General features: G+C 58.2%; 5 protein-coding genes across 5 annotated transcripts; 2 read left to right on the top strand and 3 right to left on the bottom strand.

The window, feature by feature from the left end:
- Positions 1-337: 337 nt before the first annotated feature.
- BXZ73DRAFT_75210 (glycosyl transferase family group 2-domain-containing protein) lies at positions 338-4,406 on the bottom strand (the record flags this gene model as incomplete). Its single annotated transcript, XM_048022171.1, has 13 exons — positions 338-376; positions 431-728; positions 786-826; positions 880-1,061; positions 1,118-1,255; positions 1,305-1,574; positions 1,624-2,381; positions 2,431-2,609; positions 2,668-2,777; positions 2,828-3,196; positions 3,264-3,429; positions 3,992-4,100; positions 4,159-4,406. The coding sequence occupies 13 exons, from the start codon at positions 4,404-4,406 to the stop codon at positions 338-340; spliced, it is 2,907 nt and encodes a 968-aa protein (XP_047880972.1).
- Positions 4,407-6,266: 1,860 nt separating this feature from the next.
- BXZ73DRAFT_88404 (concanavalin A-like lectin/glucanase) lies at positions 6,267-8,440 on the top strand (the record flags this gene model as incomplete). Its single annotated transcript, XM_048024932.1, has 6 exons — positions 6,267-6,283; positions 6,344-7,346; positions 7,404-7,616; positions 7,680-8,049; positions 8,148-8,322; positions 8,404-8,440. The coding sequence occupies 6 exons, from the start codon at positions 6,267-6,269 to the stop codon at positions 8,438-8,440; spliced, it is 1,815 nt and encodes a 604-aa protein (XP_047880971.1).
- A 3,087-nt stretch (positions 8,441-11,527) lies between these two features.
- On the top strand, positions 11,528-14,378 carry BXZ73DRAFT_98467 (uncharacterized protein; the record flags this gene model as incomplete). The annotated part of the gene is made up of 12 exons (XM_048027695.1): positions 11,528-11,639; positions 11,717-11,841; positions 11,919-12,063; positions 12,280-12,380; positions 12,442-12,566; positions 12,623-12,687; positions 12,747-12,874; positions 12,942-13,249; positions 13,303-13,454; positions 13,543-14,005; positions 14,064-14,313; positions 14,370-14,378. The coding sequence occupies 12 exons, from the start codon at positions 11,528-11,530 to the stop codon at positions 14,376-14,378; spliced, it is 1,983 nt and encodes a 660-aa protein (XP_047880970.1).
- A 2,778-nt stretch (positions 14,379-17,156) lies between these two features.
- On the bottom strand, positions 17,157-19,538 carry BXZ73DRAFT_42182 (cytochrome P450; the record flags this gene model as incomplete). The annotated part of the gene is made up of 14 exons (XM_048018904.1): positions 17,157-17,299; positions 17,353-17,381; positions 17,434-17,466; positions 17,533-17,766; positions 17,830-17,859; positions 17,916-18,113; positions 18,174-18,240; positions 18,295-18,548; positions 18,605-18,780; positions 18,849-18,946; positions 19,007-19,050; positions 19,101-19,192; positions 19,250-19,347; positions 19,403-19,538. The coding sequence occupies 14 exons, from the start codon at positions 19,536-19,538 to the stop codon at positions 17,157-17,159; spliced, it is 1,632 nt and encodes a 543-aa protein (XP_047880969.1).
- Positions 19,539-21,725: 2,187 nt separating this feature from the next.
- BXZ73DRAFT_41976 (HET-domain-containing protein) lies at positions 21,726-22,739 on the bottom strand (the record flags this gene model as incomplete). The annotated part of the gene is made up of 1 exon (XM_048018870.1): positions 21,726-22,739. One exon carries the CDS (start codon positions 22,737-22,739, stop codon positions 21,726-21,728), a length of 1,014 nt encoding a protein of 337 aa, XP_047880968.1.
- Between the last annotated feature and the right edge of the window lie 961 nt (positions 22,740-23,700).

The raw sequence follows: 23,700 nt of genomic DNA, 5'->3' as shown, positions 1-23,700 counted from the left end.
GTATGAAATCAGTGCAAAAGTCGATACAAGATGTCCGTGGGGTGACGACTAACGTAAGCGGCAATACACAACTCTACAGAATAAAGGAATGCGACGACAGCAGCGATGGGTCCTGGGGCAGCAGGTAGTTACACGGGTAAAGAACAATAGAGGAAAGGGCGGATTCGTGACGACCACTGGGGTCGCATTGCAGAGACAACCGCGGTACACTACTAGGAGCACACGTAGTCCGAATCGATGTCGGCCATACCGGTGATGAATATAGTCCGCATCCTGGTATCATAGTGGTATATCGGATACGACGAGGACATAAACCTTGGCAGCGACGTCCGATAGTTCAGTAACTGAAGATCATGAGCCACGGGTTCAGGACAATCTGCACAGATAGATGAGCGATGGAACGATAATCGGACCCGTTCTAGACACTCACAGGGAACAGGATGTGGCATCCGACGACGACAGCGAGAGGGAAGATGACAGCCCACGCCGAGCCGTCAATGCGCCACTCGAGAGGAACGAGCGACGTGCTCAGGATGATCATTCCAAGCACGACGACCCAAGACACCAGCCAGGAGAACCAGAATCGCTTGAAGATCTTTGGCACCTCCTTGAAGAAGTTCGAACGTTCAACCTCCTTCTTCGTGGCGCCCCAAGTCATGTTGTACGAGAAGGTGTGCGCCAAGATCGCCTGGGTCACCGGGATCGACAGGCCGCCGAAGAAGAAGAAGCTGCAGAACATATGTGTGAGTCGGTGGATACGCCGAACACGTGGTGTGAGAACATACAAGAACGGAATCCACAGGATGTTCTCGAACAGCGCGGACATCTACGCCCGATGGTCAACACGACTGCTCGTACGACCTGTATAGATCTACTCACGATTGACTTCTCGCCGAGACGATACTCGAGAAGAGTGAAGCCAACATTTCCTGATCCAATGAAGACGACGGTGGTAGCCAGCCAGATTTCGAAACTGTGCATGTAGAAGCCGTCTATGGGGAACTGGAAGCCGAGCAAGATGTAGTTCAAGATACTGATGGTGATCGAGGCGGCGATACCATCTGAGACGGCCCCAATGAGTGATCAAGCGCGCGCGCGCGATGAGAGCAGCACTTACAGTACGAGAACATGTACGCCATCATAGAGAACTTGTAATGCAGAGGTGCTGCTGACCACAAGAACCTGTGGATCTGGTGCGCGATCGGGCCCTTGCGCCACCACTGCAAAACAGGGTTGAAGAGCAGCTCGTTGCAGCCTACATCCGTATAAGCATGATGCATGCGCATACAATAACGCGTACTCACCGTATGCGTATTTTTGCCACCGATTTAACTCGTCGTCGACGGTGAGAGAGACACCCTCCTTGAAGCCGCCCTTGGAGTACGTGGACCAACGAATGATATAACCACGCATTTGAAGCCTCAAGGCCATGTCGAAGTCTTCAGACACGTTTGACTCCGACCAGATCTTCTCCAGACCGTCTGCAGGGTCAATGAAGGCCGCATCTTGGATCGCCTTCCAGCGCAGGAAAGCATTGTGGCCCACGAACGGCGCAACCTCGCCATTGGCGCAGCCTATAAAGTGCCCGTCAGAAAGCGCCCGAGAGACGCTCAAAATACGCACTGAACGAGATACACCTGTTGATCCTGCGGGTGAAGTACGCGATGCCGTTCTCAAAGTAGTGATGCGCGACCTGCATGACATCGGACTCATGCTGGATGATACCGACCGTGGGGCATTCCGCCATCTCGCGCGCAGCATCCCGGAGGCAGTCTTCTGGAACGACGGTGTCGGAGTCGACGATCAAGATGATCTCGCCTAGACGGCAAGCACGACCGTTCGCAGCCCAAGGTCGGAACTGGCGTCCGTTGGCTTCGTAGACCTCGTCGATGGCCATCTGTAGTGATTTCTCCTCGAGGTCGTCCCATTCGTCGGTAGTGTTCGAACCAGTCTCACTGGAGGTCCGCACGCGCTGACCGAATCCCGGGTGCAAGGAGCCTTGATCTTCGCCATCATGGTTCTGGTACTGCATACCGTAGCGCATACGCTCGTCGCTACCTCCAGGGGCAGAGGCGTTTGGGCCCTTCTCTTGAGAGAGGAGTTGGGAGAGATGTTTCTCTGCCTTGAGAGAGAGCGCCAAAGCGTAGTTCATGTTCGACGCCTTCTTGAAGCGACCAGCACGCTTGAAACCCCCAGCGGCGTTGTCGTGTTTGGGTCGGGCGACCCAGCCGATACCGTGATTGGCATAAAAGAGGATTCGGGCGTCTCTTTCTTCAACAGGAAGGAGGCGAAGACCGTCGTCGTTGATGAAGATAGTTGATGTTCCGCCCTGACGAGCGTAGGTCTGCATGGCCTTCTTGATGGACTCGATCGAGGGGGCCCTAAGACGCAATCAGGATGGTGCAGTGCCTATAGATAGATAATACTAACAAGACGGTATCGAGACCTTCTTTGTAGACAGGCATCTGAATGGTGATGTGGGGGAGTGCATTGTCGACGATCTTGTTGGGGCGAGGCTTGACAGCTGAGTAATACTTGGAGTTCTTATGGAACTGCGCGATCGGGCCGAGGGCCATCGAGACATTCTGGATAATCTGGAGGGCGAAAAACTAATTTTGTGTGGAGTCAGGAGATGTATATGGGACGCGAGGATGCGTTGGCACGTACGAGTGATACACAGAAGAACAGCGGCAACAGGGCGGCAAGTGCCAGGCGGATGAAATTGCCATCAAGCTGAACCTCTTGGAGTAGAATATTCACACCGTTTCCGATGAAGACTGTGCGCAGATGAGTCCATGTGGGGATTGACGAAGCGAACACTACTCACATATACTCAGACCAGCTGCCAGTCCATTGTAGATGGGAGCGAGAAGCATTGGCCGCCTCGGCTCGGGGCCCGCTTCGACGTCAGCGTACGCGTCGATCCCATCTGGCCTCTCAACGACGACGGTCTTCTTGCCACCCCACCACGTACGCTTGACCTTCGTGGTCGAGCCGACCGGCGTCTCCTTCACGATGGGCTCCTTGTCCATGGTGAGCTCTTCAACGCTCATGCCAAGCACACCTCCAGAGCCCACGAAGACTCCACGAGGAGTACCAGGGGTGGGAGTACCGGCACCCATACCAGAGTTCCGCTGTGTCTGGGCATTGGACAGGCGAGCATTCAGCTGTTGCAAAGAATGTCCAGAAACCGAGCCTGTGAACCAAGGGGAGCGTGAGTCATAGTAGACCAAGCCAACGTTGATAAGCCTAGCGGCACATACCTGCAAGGCTGCCAGGGTGGCTAGTCGAGCTGGTCGGATGAGAGCTGGCAATTCCTCCCGGTCGAGAGCGCCAGAGCAGCTTGATGAGCCTTTCCTCGAAGTCGTGGCATGTGGGGATGATGTTGTCGATGGAGTCAGACCACACTAACAGGACACGCTCGTCGCGCTGCAGTCGATATGTTAGTAGCTGAAGATTCAACAGCGAAATATAATGCCATAAGGGTTCAAGGCGCACGATGTCCGCTCTGCTGATGAAAGAAAAGAGACAAGAGAAACCGCACGGCCCGCTCCTCCGCTCCCTTCCATCAAGAAGCGCCCTTCAAGCGCCCAAAAGGCGGTGGCTGTATCCTCACAGGCACAACACATGCACAGATCTTCCATCATCAGACTTCAACCAAATACCCAACCCGCAAAATGAAGGCACAACGTGAGTGAGCCCTTCCAAGTTCCAACAACGTACACCTGCATCGGTGCTGGGAAAGCACGCGCCGACCCGTCGACCACAGAGCCGCACGCGTCGCGTTCCTCAACCAGTGCGTGCTGTCGGACGTCAACATCGCATCCCGAGCACATGGCTGCGGGCAGGCCTACGCGGAGGCTGATATGAACAGAAGACGGCGAAGCACGAGCTGGGTGCGCCTTCCACGCGCCTCACGGAACAGATGTTGGGCCGCGCGGGCGAGGAATGCACAGCAACGGAGACGAGCCTAAGCGAAAATGACACTCACAATGAACGCTGCGAGTTGTTCCTTATCGGCCGTGGGAAGGTCCGACATGGTGTCCAAGATCTGAATGCGCGTGTTCGCGTCTATGTAGATGGACGCGTCCTGAGGGCCGCTGCGTAGATGGTGAGTAATGTCATATCAGCTCGGAGCGCACTATGATCAACACGTACACTTCAGCAAACGCGGCGTGCACGGCCGCGCTGCGAACTTTGACCGCAACCGCAGGGTTCAAGGCGCGAATGGCGGTCTCGAACGGTTCGAGGCCCAGGTTCTCGTACGGAAAGACGCGGTACTCGCCATTGTCGACACGAAGGGCGACGCCAACAGCAATGTTGTCCTCGTTGGGTCGGAACCAGGCATCGCCCTGGGTCTGCTTGAAGATGTGGTGCAGAAAGGCGTCGTACCGGTCGTAATCCATCTTGGGACCGACACCACAACCAAGGCTAGGGAGGCTCGGAGGGGACAGCTACAAGATGCGAAAGGACGGCAGTGGGTGGCGAGAGGACGGGAGGGGAGGGGAGGCGGAACGCGGGCTGGAGTCGAGGGAAGGGGAGAAGAGGGTGCGGCGACGCGTGCGGTCGGAGGGCGGACGGGCAAGCGGCAGCAGAACGCATGGGATGCCGGCTTCTTCAGGAAAACAGGTTGCGGCGAGGCGTTCGCACGAGTTGGAACGACAATATCCGGCAAGCCCCCGTCGGCGTCCCTTATCGAAACCTCCCAATCAATGCCGCATGGGTGCAAAGGTGCGCGTCTCTGGCTTTTTTCGGCTCGCGTTCTCCATGGCTTCGTCCCGGCGCTCCCCCGGCCGCTCTTCACCTTCGTGAGACTCCCACCGAGCTAGTGCTACACAGGTGCGGTTTCGGGTCCTCCAAGCCGCCGTGGAAGATAAGCCGACAGCACCAACAGAAAACCTGCTCGTAGACACACCCTTGGTAGGCCATTGTGCTCCCGCGTAGATCACTGTAGTCAATACGACAGTTCGTGAAGGACCCCGGAACCACTACCATCAAACTTTGTGATTGTAAGTTGTGACGTCACCAGTGTCTGCGCCGGCCTATCTGTGCCATGAGTGTCCCGTGGATTGCACTGCGGTGGTCGCACGACGTGGGCAGATGAAGGCATATGCCCGTCGTAAACCCGGCCGGCGACCTGCGGCCGGGCACCTTCCTAGCACCTCTGTGTGAGGGAACGCCTCGCCGTTTCGGCGGGGATTGGGATTTCATTCGCCGCGCCGGCAGAGTGTATATGTCTCTCTGCGCAATCCTACTTCATGAGACGTATATGATCCCTCAATGAAACTGCCCTACGTGGTGCACTCTGGGTTCGGCATACTTGCACACCTCGCTTGGGGCCACCACCTTCGCGCGCCGCCGGGGGGATTTGCGCGGGTGAGAGGAAACAAGCAGGCGTCGAGCCGATGCCGAAACCGACGTCGGAGCACGCTGCCGTTTGGAGCTCGAGAACCGGGGGAGTGGGTCGGGCGTTTGCGGAGCACTACGCCCGGGACCCCGGATACTTGCAGCCGTGTTGGAACGCCGCGCTGGTTCGACGACGCATCCTCGCCGAAGAGCGGCTTATCTTGAGAAGCTGCAATGACCGCAAAAAAGGGTCCGCCCAGGTTGTTTCCTCGCGCTCTCCTCCCTCCCGCAAGGCGTTCCACCCCCTCCCTCTTGCTTCCGGTCCACGACGACTCGTCCCTCCGTAGCATTTAAACCTCATCCCCTCCCCGACCATGTACGCCCGTCGCAGGGAGTCGACCGGTCGCTCCGCGTACTCGTCTGCAGACGCCTATCGCGCGCTCGGTGGTTCGGGGCCCTCCAGCAACTCTCACTCAGGCCACGGACACGCCGACTCCAGCGAAGACGAATCTCAGCTCCAGCGCTACACCACCTCCCCCGTCGCGGAAAACTTCGCCACCCACCGCTCCCCCGAAGCCTCTCGCGGTGCGACGGCTCTTTCGCCGCCGCGTCCTCAGTTCACTGCCGACAATCGTACTTCCTGGAGCTCCGAGAACAACTCATACGCCGCCGGTGAGCAGAGCGATTCGGACGGCGTTGCCCCTCCCGTTCCCAGCAAGGGTGCGAACCACAAGTCCGTCCGGCCCGTCCCTCGCGGCAGCTACGCGCGTGCGCGCCAAGAGGCGATTGCTGCAACTCAACCTATCTCGCCTACGAATCCTCGCATACGCGCGCGGAACCATCGCCGCCGCTCATCGATAGCTCAAGAGTACGCTGTGGAGGCCGAAGGAACGGACGTCGCGTCGACGACTTCCCACGCGATGTCGGTCCCCAGCGGGCAGGCGCCCAACCCGTTCGACACGCCGACCAACTCGTTCTACAGCGCCATTCCTGGCAGCCCTGCCTCGCCGACGAGTGGCCGCGCTCCTCCATCGGCGTTCCCTTTCCTTTCCCACCCAGGGAACCCCGATCCGGGCACCCACATCCCCGGCATGGGACGTCGCTCGTCCGTCGAGAGCCTGCGGGCGCGTGAGGCCGCGCATCAACGGTCGCCCATCTCGCCGAACTACACCGGAACGGCTTATCCTGCTGCAGGCACCGCTGCGGGCTACGGCCCCCTCGCCCACGACAACGCCAGCATGGGAGACCTCGGACGCCCGTACGCGCCCTTCATGGAGAACGGCGGCGTGCCCTCGCGCGAGGGAAGCGCGACACCGCCGAGCCCGATGGGCAGCCAGAACGCCCTTTACATGTCGAGCGCGGCCGCCGCCATGAACGCCAGCCAGACTCACATTCAGGGCGCCGGTACCATTCCGCGCTCGCAGTCCAGTCCCGCGCTGAACATGCGCGCGCCATTCCTGTCGCCCGCTTCGCGCCCGTCGTCGACGGTGTGGTCGCCGCCGGCCTACCCCTTCCCTTATCCCCCGACGCAATCGGCGTCGTCAACCTCCGGGTTCGTGCGCAAGACAAAGCCGCTCATGCCTTCTTCTCGCTTGTCCCAGAAGCTCTCCACGGAGGACAAACCGTGGTTGAAGAAGCGGGATTGCCGCGACCGCACGTCTTGGTGGCTCACGTTCGTCTGTTTGTGGCTCGGCGTCGGCGGCGCTGCGGTGCTCTGCTTTTTCGGTTGGAATTCCGTTCTTATCCTGAAGGACTCCGACCTCTGCCTCGTCCTCGAAGACAACTTCGACACGCTCGACCTCAACACCTGGACGCGTGACGTCGAGCTGGGTGGCTTCGGCAATGGCGAGTTCCAGATGACCACAAACTCGGACAAGAACCTCTTCGTTCAGAACGGGGAGTTGTATATCTTGCCGACTTTGACCTCTGACGAGATTGGTCTTGGGAAGATCACTGATGGTGGGAGTTACACTCTCGACGGTTGCACCTCTAACAATAAGGTGAATATCTCATTCCGTTGTATGGGGTAGGATTCTCATTTCCCATGTCTGCCACAGAGTGCCTGCGAGGTTACGTCCAATGCCGGACAACACCAAGCCATCCAGCCTGTGCAGTCTGCCCGTCTTCACACCGCCAGCTCTACCACCATTGCGTTTGGTAAGGTCGAAGTTAGGGCGAAGATTCCCCGAGGCGATTGGCTATGGCCTGCAATCTGGATGCTTCCCAAGGACAGCAAGTATGGCCAATGGCCGCTCAGCGGCGAAATTGATGTGAGTATTCTTGACCCCTTCTTGTATCACTTGCTCGCGCGCGATACTGACATAACACTGTAGCTCATGGAGGCTCGCGGCAACGCTCCGTCGTACCCCGCCCAAGGACGGAACTTTGTTCGGAGCTCGCTCAACTACGGCCCTCTCGCCTCCCTTCCAACTCAGATCTTCGGGTTCATCTCGCAGAAGCAGTCGTCGTACGACAAGGACTTCCATGTCTACGCCCTTGAATGGACGCCTGACTGGATGCGCTTCTACGTCGACTCGCGTCTCACGGCCATGATGAACTTGAAGATCACAGGCAAGGGTGGCAAGGACTTCTTCAAGCGCGGCAACTACCCAGAGACCTCGACTAACGGTTCCAACGTCGCTGTCGTCGTCGAGGACATCTGGGCTGAGCAGGGCGGCCAGGCCGCAGCGCCCTTCGACCAGGGTGAGTTCTGCTTACTGTACGGGTTCCCACCGCTGGGCGACTCGTGGCTGGATAGGGCTGTTCTGACCGCTTCGGGCTCTATTCTTGGCATCCTCCAGAATTCTACCTGATCCTGGATGTCGCTGCCGGAGGCACTAGCGGATGGTTCCCGGACGGCGTCGGCGGCAAGCCCTGGTTCGACGGCTCGAACACCGCGATGTTTGACTTCGCCAAGGCGCAGTCGACTTGGTCGGCGACGTGGCCGTCGGACTCTGCAGACCTAGCAATGCGGATGTGAGTAAAATGTCTTTCTTTACATCCGTCCCGAACCCTGGATGCGCGTAGAAGTTGACGCTGACTGCCACTACTCCACAGCGACTATGTGAAGATGTGGAAGCTGGGCTCCTGCTAGGTGCTATCGCCGCCGACGCCGCTGCACCTGCGGCTTTTCGCTGTTTTGCCCTCATACTGAGACGGACTCAGACCTTAGAAGACCCTTGCATATACCTGCATACCCGTTAGCACACACGAGTTCACCCCCTGCGCTTAGAATCGCCCCGCTTTTTCCCCACTGCTCTGCTAGTACTGTATGATTATGAGCTCCTCTATAGTTCTGGGTCCTTGCGGTCGTTCGTCCCCCGCTCATGCGCCGTTGCGCTTCCGTTCTTTGCTTCTCGCTCTCGGTAGTTCCTAGTCCCCGTCTGTGACGAACACTTCCACGCATCATCATGAACACTGTCTCCGTTAGCTCTGAGCCTCTCCATTGCCGCTTCTACATAGCCATACACCCGTACTGTCGTTATCGCCTGTTGTCCATCGTGTATACGACTATCTTACTGCCAACACGCACACTCGCGCGCGCCGCCGTTGACATGATCCCACCACCCTGCCCGCCGCCCTCTACGCCATCCGAAGCAGAACAAGGTGCGTTCTAGCCCCGCGATTGCCTCATCGGTGCGTCATAGCCCTCTGTGCCCATCAATTGCTGTCACCCTCGCAGATGCTGCGTTATCGTGCGAGCCCCGCTGGCCCGTGCGTGCGGCCGCGCTGGCGCGTCGAGATTGGTTTTGTGTCCTTCGCGGGACGCAAGCATGTACTTCGGCCGCTCGGGCGCTCCGGCCGGCGCCCCTCGAAGGTGCACCAGAAACAGATGTCCTCCGGTTCCTTCACAGTTCGGGCGTCCCGCCGGAATCCCCCAGAGGTTCCCATCGCGGTCGACGCGCTTCCGGTTCCGGACGCACATCCCTCGCGCGGGCGTCGGCGGTCGGTGTTTGCTGGAAATTTTCAGCGGGTCGGACGCGCTCCGAGGTCCAACGGATGTCGCGCGGCGCGGGCGGAGGACGCCGCGCGACGTGCACTAATCTGGGGCGGCGCGACACGCCGATTCCACTCGCCCCGTCGGCCTTGTCGGGCATCGATGGCAGAGGACTCGACGGTGATTTCGACGTCGGTGCGGCGATCATCGCCCTCGCGGGTGAAGGAGCAGAAGGCGTCTTTCCTGCAGGCTGAGGCTGCCAGGACGCGTGTAGCTTACGCGAGGGGGCCGTGATCTCAGCGCTCGCGCTCCCCGTCTCGGGGATGTTCTTCGGGGGTCTGGAGATAGGCACCAGCTGGGAAGCACCCAACTCTCGTGGCCCAGGATCGAGGAGCACTCTCCGCCGTCGACATCGCGGTCATCGCTCCCGCGCGGCGCGAATCTGCCTCGCGACTCGCGCTCGCGCAATTATACATACCGCACGCTACGTGTCTTGGAATCCTGTGCAATCGCATCTCGTTAGTCTGCACGTACGGCTTCGCCGCGGGCAAGGGCTGATCGCGCGCGCGCGCGCGCGCGGTGTTCGTGTCGGCGATCGCAGCCCTCGCTCGAGCCGGGCTAGATGTGCCGCGTCGGGCAGGCCTGCCACCCGCGGTCACACGTGCGGACGAGGCCGAGCGGGTGTGGCGGTCGGGGCCGACTTTGTGTGGGAGGGCGGGTGTGCCAGGGGTCCTGTCGGCGGGTATTGACGTCGCGGTGGAAACCGAGCCCTCTTTGGGAACTCCAATTTCTGAACTGTGGGAAAATGCGTCCGGCGCCGTGCGGGATGCAGAAAGAGAACAACGAGTGTGTCTGCGCGAGGAGGCGATTGGCGGGGGGTAAGTTGGTGCCTGTTGCCGACACCCACGAGACGGCGATGGCAACCTCCGATGATGCACAACGACGACATGACCTGACCAGTGACATGACGCGCTTGGATGTACAGTATGACGTTGCGTCACGAGACCGGGCTGACCTCGGTGAGATGATGACCTGTTCTCGGCAATGACATCATAATTAAACAAGCATCTGGTTATGTGACGCATACTTATTGAAAAGTGTCGGCGAACTCCGTAGTCGGCCGGGTGCATTCAGTTGCAACGTCTCTGGGAGATTTTCTCCGTCGCCCGTTCCGCAATCTTCTGCACCGCGCGGAGCTGTTGAACGTTGAACTCCGCTGGAAGGCCTGTGGTATCGCGGCTTCGATGTTTACGTTGGGTTCCTGAATCCGGGGCCGAGTTGGGCACGCAACAGTTTCACGAGAAGCAGCCCAAGGTGTCCACAATGTATGCGATATAGCGGGCGAGGAGGTTACATGACAGCGGATACACTGGTGGTGGGAACCCCTTTCGAAGTCGGCCCAACAATGGCGTGGAAGCGGTCGGACGGAGATGTGCCGTTCCCGCAGAAGTCATGTCGGAGTGCTAGAGCTCCGGACAGAATGCCTTGGCACAGTGAGAAGTTTGATCCACTGGAAAACGATGCAGAGGAGAACTTGCCATACGAGGTAGGATCCATATGGTCCAGCCGTGAAACATGAAGTCGCAGGCGGGTCCTATTCAAGTTACAACCTCGAGTGCTGTAGTTGCAGCCATGGATATAGCAATATAGCAACGCAAACGTTGTTGCGAAGACAACATGTTTTGAACGCCAACAACATTAATTGGTAACTTCTCAGAGGCAACACGACAGCCTCATGCCCATTGTCCCAGAGGGTGAAGGCGCACATCACTCACCCACTTGTCCTCAACGCACCAACGCTTGCTACGCAAGTTGCACATCAACTTCTCGTTCGATGATACACACATGTGCACTTTGAATGCCTCTCACTGCTTTCTCCAAACAGCACACCATTGGTATTTCCGCGGCCTCCTCGTACGTCTCCACTCAATATCTGATGCCGACCATAACTCACCTGTCGTATTTGCGAACTCCCTTCGCCTCTCCGCGGTATTGTCTTGTGCAAGTCTGGATTCTCCGTGTTGCCTGCGATGCGTGCACACGATCTGGCTTGTGACACCAAGAACGCGTCGCGTCACTGCCGTCACCGCATTTGTCACGGGATCATGGGCGTCCCGTTGCTCGCGGTGTGGCCACCACCAACGACAGCGTCGCCCATCCTGCCACTGCTATCGCTGGCATCCTCCTCTCTTCCCAGGTAGACCATTCCTCGTCTTTGCGAACTTGCACTCCTCCCTGCACCTCATGAGTGACCGGTCTCTACACGCAAAGGCCATCCTTGGCCCGGATCTCTTTGGCCGTCTCTCGCAGACCAAGGTGCTTCTTGTTGGGGCGGGTGGGATTGGTTGCGAGCTTCGTGCGTATTCCAGCTTTCGCCCCATTGCTGCGAGGGCTCACTCGAGTCTTTTCGCCTATCTTGCATGACTTCACCAGTGAAGAATATCGTCCTCACTGGCTTTGGCGACATCACCCTACTTGATTTGGACACCATAGACCTGTCGAACCTCAACCGACAGTTCCTTTTCAGGAAAAAAGACATCAAGCAGAGCAAAGCTCTGGTACGTGTGCGATCTCACGTTCACGCACGTGTGCATACTCAGCATCTGCTCTCTGACTGATCCACTATGTCTCATAGGTCGCAGCGAAGACTGCATCTGCCTTCAACCCTAGCGTGAAAATTACCCCCATTCACGCCAACATCAAGGAGCCCCAGTTCGATGTCGCGTGGTTCCGGAGTTTCGACATCGTGCTCAACGCGCTTGACAACCTAGGCGAGTACTGTTCCTGTGTTACTGTGGTATATCGACCCCCATGGCTGCTCTCGACGGGGCCCGATTTTCATCCCTGGAACCTCAAACCCACGTATGGGATGGTCGTTTAACCGCGTGTCATTGTTGTCGAGATCCCGTGTCCGTGATGTCGCTGTGCAGAGGAGGCACGCTGAGCTGGAGAGCCCACCCATTGCATGCAACCGCCAGCTGACTCTTCACCGATAGATGCTCGGAGGCACGTCAACAAAATGTGCATGGCGGCTAATGTCCCGCTTGTCGAATCTGGGACCGCCGGGTACCTGGGCCAGGTACAACCTATTCTGAAGGTAAACGCGTTAAAACAATGCCTCCGGTCTCCTCACCAACTCCGGCACCTTATTTTTCTAGGATCGCGCCGAGTGCTTTGACTGCATTCCCAAGCCAACACCCAAAACCTTCCCTGTATGCACGATTCGGTCCACGCCGTCCCAACCAATCCACTGCATTGTGTGGGCGAAGAGCTATCTCATTCCGTGCGTTCTGGTTCTCACCACGGCGTTCATAAGGGGCTGACACACACTTTCTCTAGACAGCTGTTCGGTGAAGACGAAGACGGAGCGGAGCTTGACGAGGCAGAGAAGCAAGGAGAGAATGGTGCGTGTTCGATATCGTTCGACAGTCTACTTCCGTTTGACGAGACGTTTGACGGACAGCGTCGGAAATCGCCGCGCTACGCAAGGAAGCGCAAGCCTTCAAGGCGGTGCGTGAGGCCCTCCGCTCGGTCCCTGCAGGGGACGCGTCGTCGTCAGGTCCTAGTGCGGCGAAACTGGTCTTCAACAAGGTATGTCATACAGCCCACCTAATGACCACGTCCCATCAACGATGACGCTGACTTTGTTTCATTGTAGGTCTTCCATGCCGACATTCTGAACCTCTTGTCCATGGCTGACATGTGGCGCTCACGGGCGCCGCCTATTCCCCTCGACTTCGATAAGATTCTTGAGGGCAGCTTCCCTCTTCTCCGCCCGCAGCAGAACGGTCTACCCCAGCCCCCTCAAAATGGTAACGCCTCGAGCAGCAAGCAACGCGAGACAGTTGGAACCGGGAAGGCCGAAGTCAAAGTCAACGGCACAGCCCCGGTCTCCGTGAACGGTGCCGGCTTGAAGGACCAGCGCGCGCTTTCGCTGCAGGACAACCTTGAGCTGTTTATTGCCAGGTCCGTCGTCTCACATGTCGGCAACAAAAAGCTGATGGTTCGGCGTTCGGCAGCACGGAGCGCCTCGCGGCGCGCATTCGAGGGGGCGAACACACCATCTCTTTCGACAAGGACGACGAGGACACGCTCGACTTCGTCACCGCTGCAGCCAACTTGCGCTCCGCCGCATACGGTATCCCCGGCAAGAGCCGCTGGGAAGTCAAAGGTGCGTGCGGCCGAACATCCTCACCCGCGCTCCGCTCCCTGACGGCTGCTATCTCTCTCACCCGCGATCCGCGCCTCTGCCTCCGCAGAGATGGCGGGGAACATCATCCCTGCGATCGCGACGACGAACGCGATCATCGCCGGGCTCATCGTCCTCCAGGCGCTGCACCTCCTCCGGCGATCGTACGCCGCGCTCCGGAACGTACACGTGCAGTTCAAGCCGTCGATGCCGCTCAGCTCGATCTCGATGTGCCCGCCGAACTCGTTCTGCGGCGTGTGCCGGGACGAGTACGCGGAGGTCTTGTGTGACCCCTCGCGCGTCACGCTCCGCGAGGTCGTCGACGGCGTCCTCGGCGCGGGCGGCGAGGACGGGGACGCGGCGATGCGCGAGGTGAGCGTGTACGAGGACAAACGCGTGCTGAGCGATCCGGACTGGGACGACAACAACGACCGCACGCTCGAGAGCCTGACCGTGACGCGGGGCAAGTTTGTCTCGATCGTGGACGAGGAGGGCGAGTATGCGACAATCCAGGTCGCGATCGGGGTCCTTCCGTGAGTCTGCTTGTGTTATATGTTTGGGCATAGCTAAACGAACGTTTTGGCGTACTAGACCGGACCACCCCGCGGACGGCCCTGCGCTGATCTTGCCCTCGCCACTGCCCAAGCCCGCGAAGAAGGCAAAGCCACCACCGTCAACGCCTACGCCCGTGACGCCTCTCGTGCCGTCGAAAAAGCGTCCCGCCCCGGAAGACGATGGAGTTACGGACGGAGATGGACCCCTCGCGAAACGCGCGAAGACTCTGGGCGCGGTGCCGTTCACCCCGAGCAAAAAGCGGAAGCTGGAGGAGGACGGGGTGATCGTGCTCGACGACGCGGACGAGCAGATAGACCAGGCGGGGACCCGGACGTCATCGAGATCGACTGAGCGCGTTCTCCGCTGCCGCCCTTTTCCGTACAGATACGTCGAGCACAGGACTCAAGCACGCCCGCCCGTTCTCGCCCGTCGGTCTTTGCCCACCGTGGGTGCAAGCCGGGAGGCGCGTTCGGTGCGTGGCCTGTCATTTCGGTTCCTTATGTCGCTAGTATTGGACCTCCCTACATTCGTTGCCCACGTCGTTCATCGCTCTCGCACTCTGTTCTTGGTCGTATTTTTATGTCGCTGTCGTAGTTACATTATTGCTCGCGCTAAGTACTCAAAATACTCCCCATCGCAGATGCTATTCCAGTCCAGGTCCCCACCGCGTTTTTCCAGCGCGCACAGAATTTTCACATCGGAGCTCTCAACGAGCATCGTCACGACCTCCGTCTTGCGGCCTGCCTGTGGTTTGCAGACTACTGATCGATGAGATGGCAATCTGATCTTTTGCCAGGATGATCAGACACCGTCCCGTGACTTTGGACCCATATATTCAACGCGTCGGTGGCGCAAGAAAGTCGCGTTGTTTACACGTGCTTTGATTGGGTGGCAGAACTGGGGACGGACGTGGTGAGATGGAGAATCGTGAGTGCATCGACGCTTCTGAGGTGAATAGACAGTGGTTGATGTCTCTCTGATATCGAGGTGCATTCATTGGCTCTGCCTATCCCTGGAAGCGAGGAAAACGTCGTGTTTTCACGATGTCGAGCAGCGGCCAACTTCGCCATCGACTTTCTGCAGTATGATGTGTTACCGAACGGTGAAATGAAGGGTGCAGTGTACGTCCGCAGTGGCCATTGTCGTGCCGAGCGTATAGGAGATACGGGGATGCACGCCACTGAGTAGCGACCACAATCAAGGAGACAATCGAGGGGCAGCGACCACAACGCTGGTGAGTCTCTCCCACAGCCAATCACATTTTTGCCACTGCCCACCTTCAGCTCTGCCATTGTAAGTGGAAAGACTGATCCACTATTGCACGATTCAGGGGGCTCCCACGGCGAAGCTGAGGACGAGCGAGGATGAGCTCCACACTCCGATGTCGACACCGGAGGGCCGCCGTGCGCCGAGGCCCAAGCCAAGAGCCCAGCTTCCAGAGCCCGCATTGTGTCCAGCAACCACTGCACAGCTAGTGTTGGGTGATCGGGGCGCGCCTCGGCTGTCCATGCAGCTTTCGCCTTTGTAAGGAGCAAGAGACAAACGTCGCGGGACTTTGCTGACTTCCCACGCGCGCCCTGAGATAAGAGAGGGCCATCCGGCTAGGTTACCCTCTCCACCTCAATCCTTTACACTCTTTTCCCCAGGCTCTGCGACCTCGTAATTTCTTCCCCCGTTCCTCATTTTCGCAGCCTAGAAGGCCCGGCATATTCCACGCTCATCCATGTCTCAAGCTTCGGCCACCCTTACCTTCCAGTCCTCCACTAGCCGCCCCAAGCACCACATCTTTGAAGCGATGGACTTGGGCCGCGCCCTGGTGAGTCGCTGTTGATCTCCCATCCCCCGCACTCTTCCAACCCCTCCGACCACTCTCAGCCTGCCCAGCCCATGGACGTCGACAACGACTACCCCGGCTCGTCCGACGACCTCGACCCCGACACGCGCCGCGCTCTGCTCGAGAACGAGTGCCTGCGCCTCCACGCGCAAAACCTCGCCAAGCCCAAAGGCCCTCCGCACGTGAGCACCACCGCGGCGGTCGAGGCGTACCGGAAGATACACAGTGCGTGTCTCCCGTCCGCCCTGCATTCGTTCGCGTTCACTCAGACGCGCTCTGTTCAGTCCTCACGCCCCCGTGCCAGTACGTCGCCCCCGAGACGTTCATGCACGCCTTCATCCCCGAGGTCGTCGTCCCCGACGATGATTCTGAAGACGAAGAGGAGCAGAGCGACGACGAGGTCGTCGAGGTGGAACCCCCGAGGAAGGCTGCCAAGAAGAAGGGGACGGTCAAGCAGGCGACGACGACGACGAAGGCCCAGGTCAAGAAGGCGGTCAAGACGGCCCCGGCCGCGAAGCAGACCGTCCTGGGCAGGAGCTCTGCCTCCAACAAGAAGCCCAAGGCTGCCACTCCCAAGGCCCGTGGTCGCCATTGAGCCCACGACTCCTATACCTTACTATCCGGTCCTAGCGCAGCGCGCCAAGGCTCACTCCGATGCCCCTCAACCACACATCCCGCTCTTTACGATGAACTTATGACTACTTATCTCCATGCTACCCACCTCTCATGATTATGATCGCCACATCTACCGTCTGTGTGTATCGCTGCTATTACTAGTCACGGACTTTACGACTTGCTGTAGCCCTACTGGACACGGACACTCTGTACAAATATGCACCCACTTAATGTCATCTGCCGCTTTGGATGATCTCGTCCGGGTTATCTGGCGTGTCATCACTGGTATATCAGTAAGCGAATCCAAACCCGCTTGGTGCCGTTTGCTGCCCGCGGGGTTTGTGCAGTATCTCGAGACATGTCTAGGGAAAACAAGCTGACATATGATCATGGCATCAGACACATCATTCCAAACGAGACCCAGTGAGGATACGAACTTTGGATTGGCGACTTGGTCGCCGCGCCTGCACCCATCGGACTCATCTGCTCGCCGTGCTGCATGACGTCCCGAGACACGGCCCTCGGATCGATGTATCGACACATTGAAATTTTAAGCAAATACCGGACGCTTCTAAGAGTGCAAAGGTCTGACCATAGTCCGTAAGTCGAAGCTTCTAACTAGCAAGGCCGTAACTCTGCTCAAGGGAAAGACGGAAGAACGGAAGAAACTCTAGCTATAATCACAGCCGCTTGACCTTCATCGGCATCTCCGCCTTTGTGCTCTCGCCAACGGAGGGGTAGTGCACGCTGGCCGAGTTCCAGGTAATCGGGACGTCGGGCAACTCAAAGGCAAAAGACTCGAGGAGAATGGAGAGAACGACCTCTGAGTGACGCGTGTTAGAGGGGCTGGACCAGGACACTGCTCGCGAGACGTACTCATTTCGCACTGGGAGAACTTGAAGCCGCTGCAGGACGTCGTCAGTTCGAATCACACCCGAAGAGCGGAACGAAGCTCACATGCACGCGCGTCCGCCCCCGAGGAACGTCAACCTGGTGGACGGAATGTCAGCATGCCTCTGCGCGCGAAAGCGGACGGCGGTGAAGGACAGCGCTCACATATTGGAGTATACTCCGGGGACCCGCGCGCCGACGATGGAGTCGGGCAGCGGGGCGAGCCAGCGCTCCGGCTTCCACTCGAGCGCGTCGGGGCCCCAGAGCGTCTTGTCGCGGTTGAGCGCGGCGATGCCGACGACGACGGTCGTGCCCTTGGGCACGGGCACGCTGTGGAGCTCCCGATGATCGCGCGTTACGATGGGCGCGCGCAGAGGGAGGACGGTGTCTTCGCGGGCGCTGTGAGAACGGAGGGTGTTATTCAGCAACAGGAAGGGATTTGCAATATTTGAAAGGGCGCACACTTTGGATATGGACGAAACGGGAGCGTAACTGGAGGGTGCTTTCACGTTAGTAGTGGTTCCAGGAGATCGCGGAAGGAAGCGCACAGTCGGAGGGTCTCCCGGCAGACGGCTTCGAGGTACGGGAGCTCGAAGAGGTCGTCGAAGTTGAGGTCTTTACCATCGCGGCGGGCTTCCACGATCTCAGCGCGGAGTTTGGTCTGGACGTCCGGGTTTCGCGCAAGCAAGTACAAGATACGAGAAAGCGCACTCGAGGTAGTGTCTGTCGCAGCGAACACCAGTGTTCTAAAGAGTCGCGAGTCGTCAGATGCCCAGGGGCAGCAGCCTCGGTATTGCCTTACTTACGAGATCTGCCCGACGATTTCTTCCTCAGTGAGAGCCTCTCCCGCAGAGGCTCCCATGTTCGCCGAAACTGACGAAAATGTGAGCTAATTGTCTATCACAAATAACAGGTCATGAGACCCACCGAGGCGGCTCATGATGTCCTTCCCGTCACCGATGTCATCAAATGAGTCGACTGGTTGGTCACCGCGCAGCACATCCATCTTCTCTGCGACTAGTTGTCGAGCCTGGGTGTTTAGTACGTGGATGACATCGCGGAGCTTTTGTGCGTGCTTTGAAGGTATGTGGTCGACAATCCAACGGCGGAAGGCTGCGGGGCCGAGTTTGATGAGCACAGGAAGAAGGCGTCGCCAGAGTGCGAAATGGCTCAGAGCAGGACTGGTATACCGACCGATCAGACATCGACGACAACGACAACAAAGGTGCACACTCACATGAGGCCCTTTACTGCCTCTCCGTAGGCACTGGCGTGGTCTCCTTCTAGGGAATCGAGCGAGCGGCCGAGCCCGGCCTGGCCCACGAGCTCGAGCGCCGTGCGACCCAGCCACCCCAGCATATCGATCTCCGTCCAATGGTCGCCTTTGATGCGCGCCAACATCGCATCCCGGAACTAACGAGAGTGAAGGGTGAGTATGACCAATAGCCAGAAGCGGCGCGCCCAGTGAGAAATGCGCTCACCCGGTACGTGACGCTGTACATGATTGGGAGAGTGGAGCGGAGATGAGCGGGGGAGAAGGCCGGGTTCAGGATCTTCCTCTGACGCTTGTGTTGATCGCCTGCCGAGCCCGACCGCACAGATTAAGCGGCTGTATATTACGAGAAACAGCAGGACACACCCGCAACGGAGACGAGACCCGGGCCGAACATGAGATCGTTGGACCTGGAGCGGTGCTCAGCCAGTGTCGTCGGGTAGGAGCGGGTACCACGTACAAGAGATGGGTATCAGGCTCCTCGAAGATGTGGTGCTCTTTTATCAAAACCGTATGAAGGGCAACTGGGTCAAAAATGAAGAGTCGAGGTTCCTGGAGAAGTCGGAGTCAGAGGGACACGTTAGACGGATGTACGTCACAATCCCTTACGCCGAATAGACCCAGGAATCTGACAACTGAGCCATATCTCTCGTAGAGTGACTCACGCCACGGTTCGGCGTCGCGTCTGTACATGAGCCCGAGATGTCCTGCATCATTGATAAGCAAGTGTAGACGAAGTGAAGAGTGTTGCACAAAATGTACCTTTAAGCCACGATTTGGCCGGAGGCCCTGGTATGACATCGAGAGGTGACTTTGAGAAGAGCTTGAGCTTCTTCGCGATGAAAAGTGGAACATAAAAAAGGAGACCTGACACGATGATTGAACACAGGGTATTCATGTTCAGTGAGGGGGTGAAGATGGGGAGCGGGGACCGACGGAAGCATTCTTATACTCCTTGACCATTCGCGCTTCAAAGGCATCTCCTGTGCAGCTCCACATTCCGCAGCCTCTGGAAGTGAGTAAAGTAGTCGAGCTCGTCAGCGGCGCTGACGTTCGTCGTGTAGCGGCGACAAGAGGATCGGTGTGTCCACTCCGAGCGTGTGGGATGCCGCACTCGGCAGGCGAGAAGACCTTCTCGTCGGGTACGCGACGAATGGCTGGGCGCGTTGATCTCGCCAACCATTCAGCTTCGTCTTGAAACCGGCATTCCCGCGACCATGACAAAAAGTCAAGGGTAAGAAGGCCATCCGCGGCAGCGGACTAAGTATAGGGATGTGCACGGCCCGTGGCACCAAGAGACAGGTCAGCACACTGTACTCACGGAAGATTTGTGGAAAGGAGAAGACTGCGTCATCGCGGGCGTCATGAGATAAACAAGGTGCAGGTGCATAGCACACACCTCTTCCGACTGCGGCACCACACGGAAATTACTTGCTTCGAAACGCTCGAACGGTTCGTCGGCCCTGCCGCCCCAGGGAAAACCACAGAATCCTCTCCGTTGGCGTAGCGAAAGGGTTTTCATGAACAGGCGACAATGTCCAAGTGTCTATACAATCAAGCTTGTGTGAGTTCGTGCGAAGCACGCCGATCCGAAGTTGGCCACCGAGGACTAATAGACGGACATACCGGACGATATTGAGCGGCCCGTTGTGGCGCAAATAGTACTGCGGTTGGAAAGGCGATGCAGTTAGGCGCGAACGCTGCGCTGCCTACGTTCTTATCAGAAGTCTATCTTGTGAAATCCGCAGAGGAAGTTGGTCGAGGCGCGAGCCCGTCTCTATTAGAAAATTTCAGACGTCTATTTCCTGCGCGGGTGAGGAGCACGATAGGTTCAACATGAACGCCTTACGTGGCATGGAGGGCCTTCGCCGGTGACAGACGTATGTTGACTCGTAAAGAGCGTGTCGCTGGCTTGTGTGTGAGTACAGACGCGACGGCTTTTCGATAGCAAAACATCGAGTCACGCGTGGTAGTGGCAAGAGGCAAGCAGTGGGCGCTTGCCGTTTCCGGCCAACCGCATCATGTCAATCCCGAGGCCGATCTATTGGGTACGATGGGAGAGAGCTACGCGTGGACACAGTGGTCCTCTGTCTCCGATCCCTCATCCAGCACCTCGACCACCTCTCCATCCACATGCGGCACCAGCGTCTTCCCGCTTTCGTTGATCGGGCAGACCGAAAAGGAGATGCGCACGGTGATCAGCAACTTCGTAGTCACGTCCCTCGTCGCATCGTACCGCCCTGCGGGCATCGCGAACACTGGTAGCTCCGGCTGCAGCCAGCTCGCGACGTGGTCCCCCGGGCACGCGTGCGCCACCTGCGCCTCCGCCTGGCACACGGCCACCGCGTCGTCGTAGTTCACCGCATTTTCCTCGTCCAGCACACGCACGCGCGCCCAATGTTCTCCCGCGGAGCCCGGCACGGCGCACACTCCAAGCGCGAGGACGAAGTTGGTGCACGGACGCGTGATGATCTTCACTAGCTGCGCGAAGATCTGCCCTTTGGTAGCCTCGTCTTCATACGCCACGGGGGCAGCACGATTGTACTGGTGTCCGTTGAAGAAGAGCGCGCACGGCGCGGGGGAGCCACATCGCGTCGGGGTCGCGGCCTGGCAGCTGAGAAGGTCCTCGGGCCGCGCGAGCGCGCGCACGTCGATCCGAAACGGGGCATCCGTCCGCGCGTTGAGACCCGCGAGAGCGTGTTCGACTTGCAGCACGCCCTTCTGGGACGGGGTCGCGTCCTGGAAGCTGTGTGCGTGGAACGGGGGGCTCCCGGAAATGTACACGGTGCGCCACCGCGGACGGAACCGAGTCTCGTCGGCGGAGAGGAAGTCGCGGACACGGTTCCCGCCGTAGGAGACTCGGAGTTCCCCGCAGTGATACAACGGGCGAGACGGATCGACATTGGGCCGGCGGCAGGGGACGAGGTTCAGACCGAGAGGCTTGGCCTCGTGGGTGCAGAACAGGATGGCGACGATGTCCGTCTCGGTCTCGATGACGGGGATGCGGGCGCGTACCCCATACGGAGTGACGGTGAATACTGGTGCGCCAACACGCTCTTCTACATGATCGTCCTCTCTGGGCGGATCAATCGACATGTTGCCAGTACCGGAGCCAACCTGAACAGAATAGTGTCAATTTAACCGTTCGTTCAGCTGAAAAAGTGAAAGTGATTCTTACATGGAACCGAATTCCGGGTCTACGCGCGTTGAAAACGATAGGAGATGGGGCGAGAAGATAGTGGCCAGAGTCCTCATGTATCGAGCAGTAATCCGGTCCTGCTGACTCCGCCTGCGGGGATGGCGATCTTGAAGCTGTAGGGGTCCTGAAGTTATTCCATCCTCCCCAGGCGAACAGGGACGTGTCGGTTGAGGTCTTCATGATCTCCTCCTGTAAACGGTAGAACGCATGCTGGCCTTCTCCATACAGAATCGGCATGTTGATCCCGAATATACCCATCAAGCTGTAGGCTTCATCTTCCACCTTGGTTGCACGGCGTGCTGCGGCCCACACCATGCGATCGTAGATGCTGATCTCCGAGATATCTTGCTCCAGGCACAGGACTTCTGCGGGAACCGTTGTGATGCTATTGATGAGCTCTGCGTGCTCCGCCTTGGTCCCGAGACTGGTCCACTTGGAAGAGACGAAGAGGAGGAGTTTGGGTGCGATGAGCTCTTGGAGGGTCCACGCGCGGTCGTGCCACACGCTCTGCTTGAATTTGAGCTCCCAGCCCTCGTCAGACCTGGCAGGGACGTCGCGGAGATAGGCATAGCAAATGTTCGAAAGAGAATAGTACCGGAACATGGAGTTGACCGCCTCGGATAACTCGACGCTGCTCCGCTTGTCGATGCAGCAGGTGTCGATCCACAGCCACTTGTGACCGTGCTTCTCCGCCAGCTTGCAGCTTTCGCGGATCTTCGTGCAGACGAGCTTGCGGGGGTTGGTGCCGTCTGCTTTGCATTGAAGACGGAGGGCTTGAACATCCTCGAAGGTTTGCTCGTGGTCGTCCCATCTGTGCGAAAGGATGGCGAAGCCTTCGGATACGTCGAGTGGGCCGTTGAAGAACCGTAACTCGGCGCGATCCGTGCTAAGAAGCCACATCTATGATTATGTAATCACTAAATCGACTTTTTGCGACATTCAGAGCAGATCCGTACCTCGCGACTTGGGTAGGGGAGAAGGACTGGGCGATTGTTAGGTCTGGGTACGGGTATGAGTCGTGACCGTGACCACAAAGTTACCCCCACGCACGCTTGAACAACCTGGGTGGGCTTCGATGTGGTCCGTCACCCTTATTTCAAGGATGCGCAGCTGAGAACGGACATATTAGAGAAGGGTTTGAAATGATGGTTTGGAACACAGAGGGCATCGAGACGGGGCCAGGCAAGCAGTGGGCGCTTGCCGCTCTCGTCTCGAGCAGCCAATCGGAATCTGCCGGTGATGCTGATGGTCAGACATCTGATCCGAACTTCAGTCGCTTGTCGCGAGGCTTGTCTGTGACCTCTAGGCTCTCGGACGCATCATGCATGTCGCTGCATCATGAACGTTGAACTCTCTCTGGCTCACACCATTTCGAGGCGGACGAGGATCCTGCCTCCAAAGCTCAAAGCTGTAATGCCAACGATCAACACCTACTGGACGCTGTTTCATCCCAGGCCCCGAATGCTTCGCGATATGAAAATTTAGTAGGAAGCCATCATATCCAATTATTCCTACAGAAGGAGATCAAACAGTGAGTCTACATCCATCACCAACGGTTATATCCACGTCTTAAAAAGCTCCACGTAGCCCACCTGTGCTCCTCCGCCTGTGTTCGGACTCCGCTACCAAGCTCGCTTTCATTGGGATCGGAGGGTTTTCTCACTTTGGCAGCCTGAGTAACCTTGCGCAGATTTCCTGTGCGCTCGACGTCCGCTCATCATCGACAGCATGGCACATCGCCTGCCAAGTCGTGCAGACCAGTACGTCCAGCTTGAACACTGCCACCCGTCGAGTTCGCCTTGCATGGTCCGAAAGGAAAGGACTTGCCTGCAGCGCCTGCGTAAGCCATCCGCAAGGTAGC

This window comes from Epithele typhae (assembly GCF_022376455.1).
Source record: "Epithele typhae strain CBS 203.58 chromosome Unknown BXZ73scaffold_7, whole genome shotgun sequence".
Lineage (NCBI taxonomy): Eukaryota > Fungi > Basidiomycota > Agaricomycetes > Polyporales > Epitheliaceae > Epithele > Epithele typhae.
This window is presented reverse-complemented; position numbering and strand designations above follow the sequence as displayed.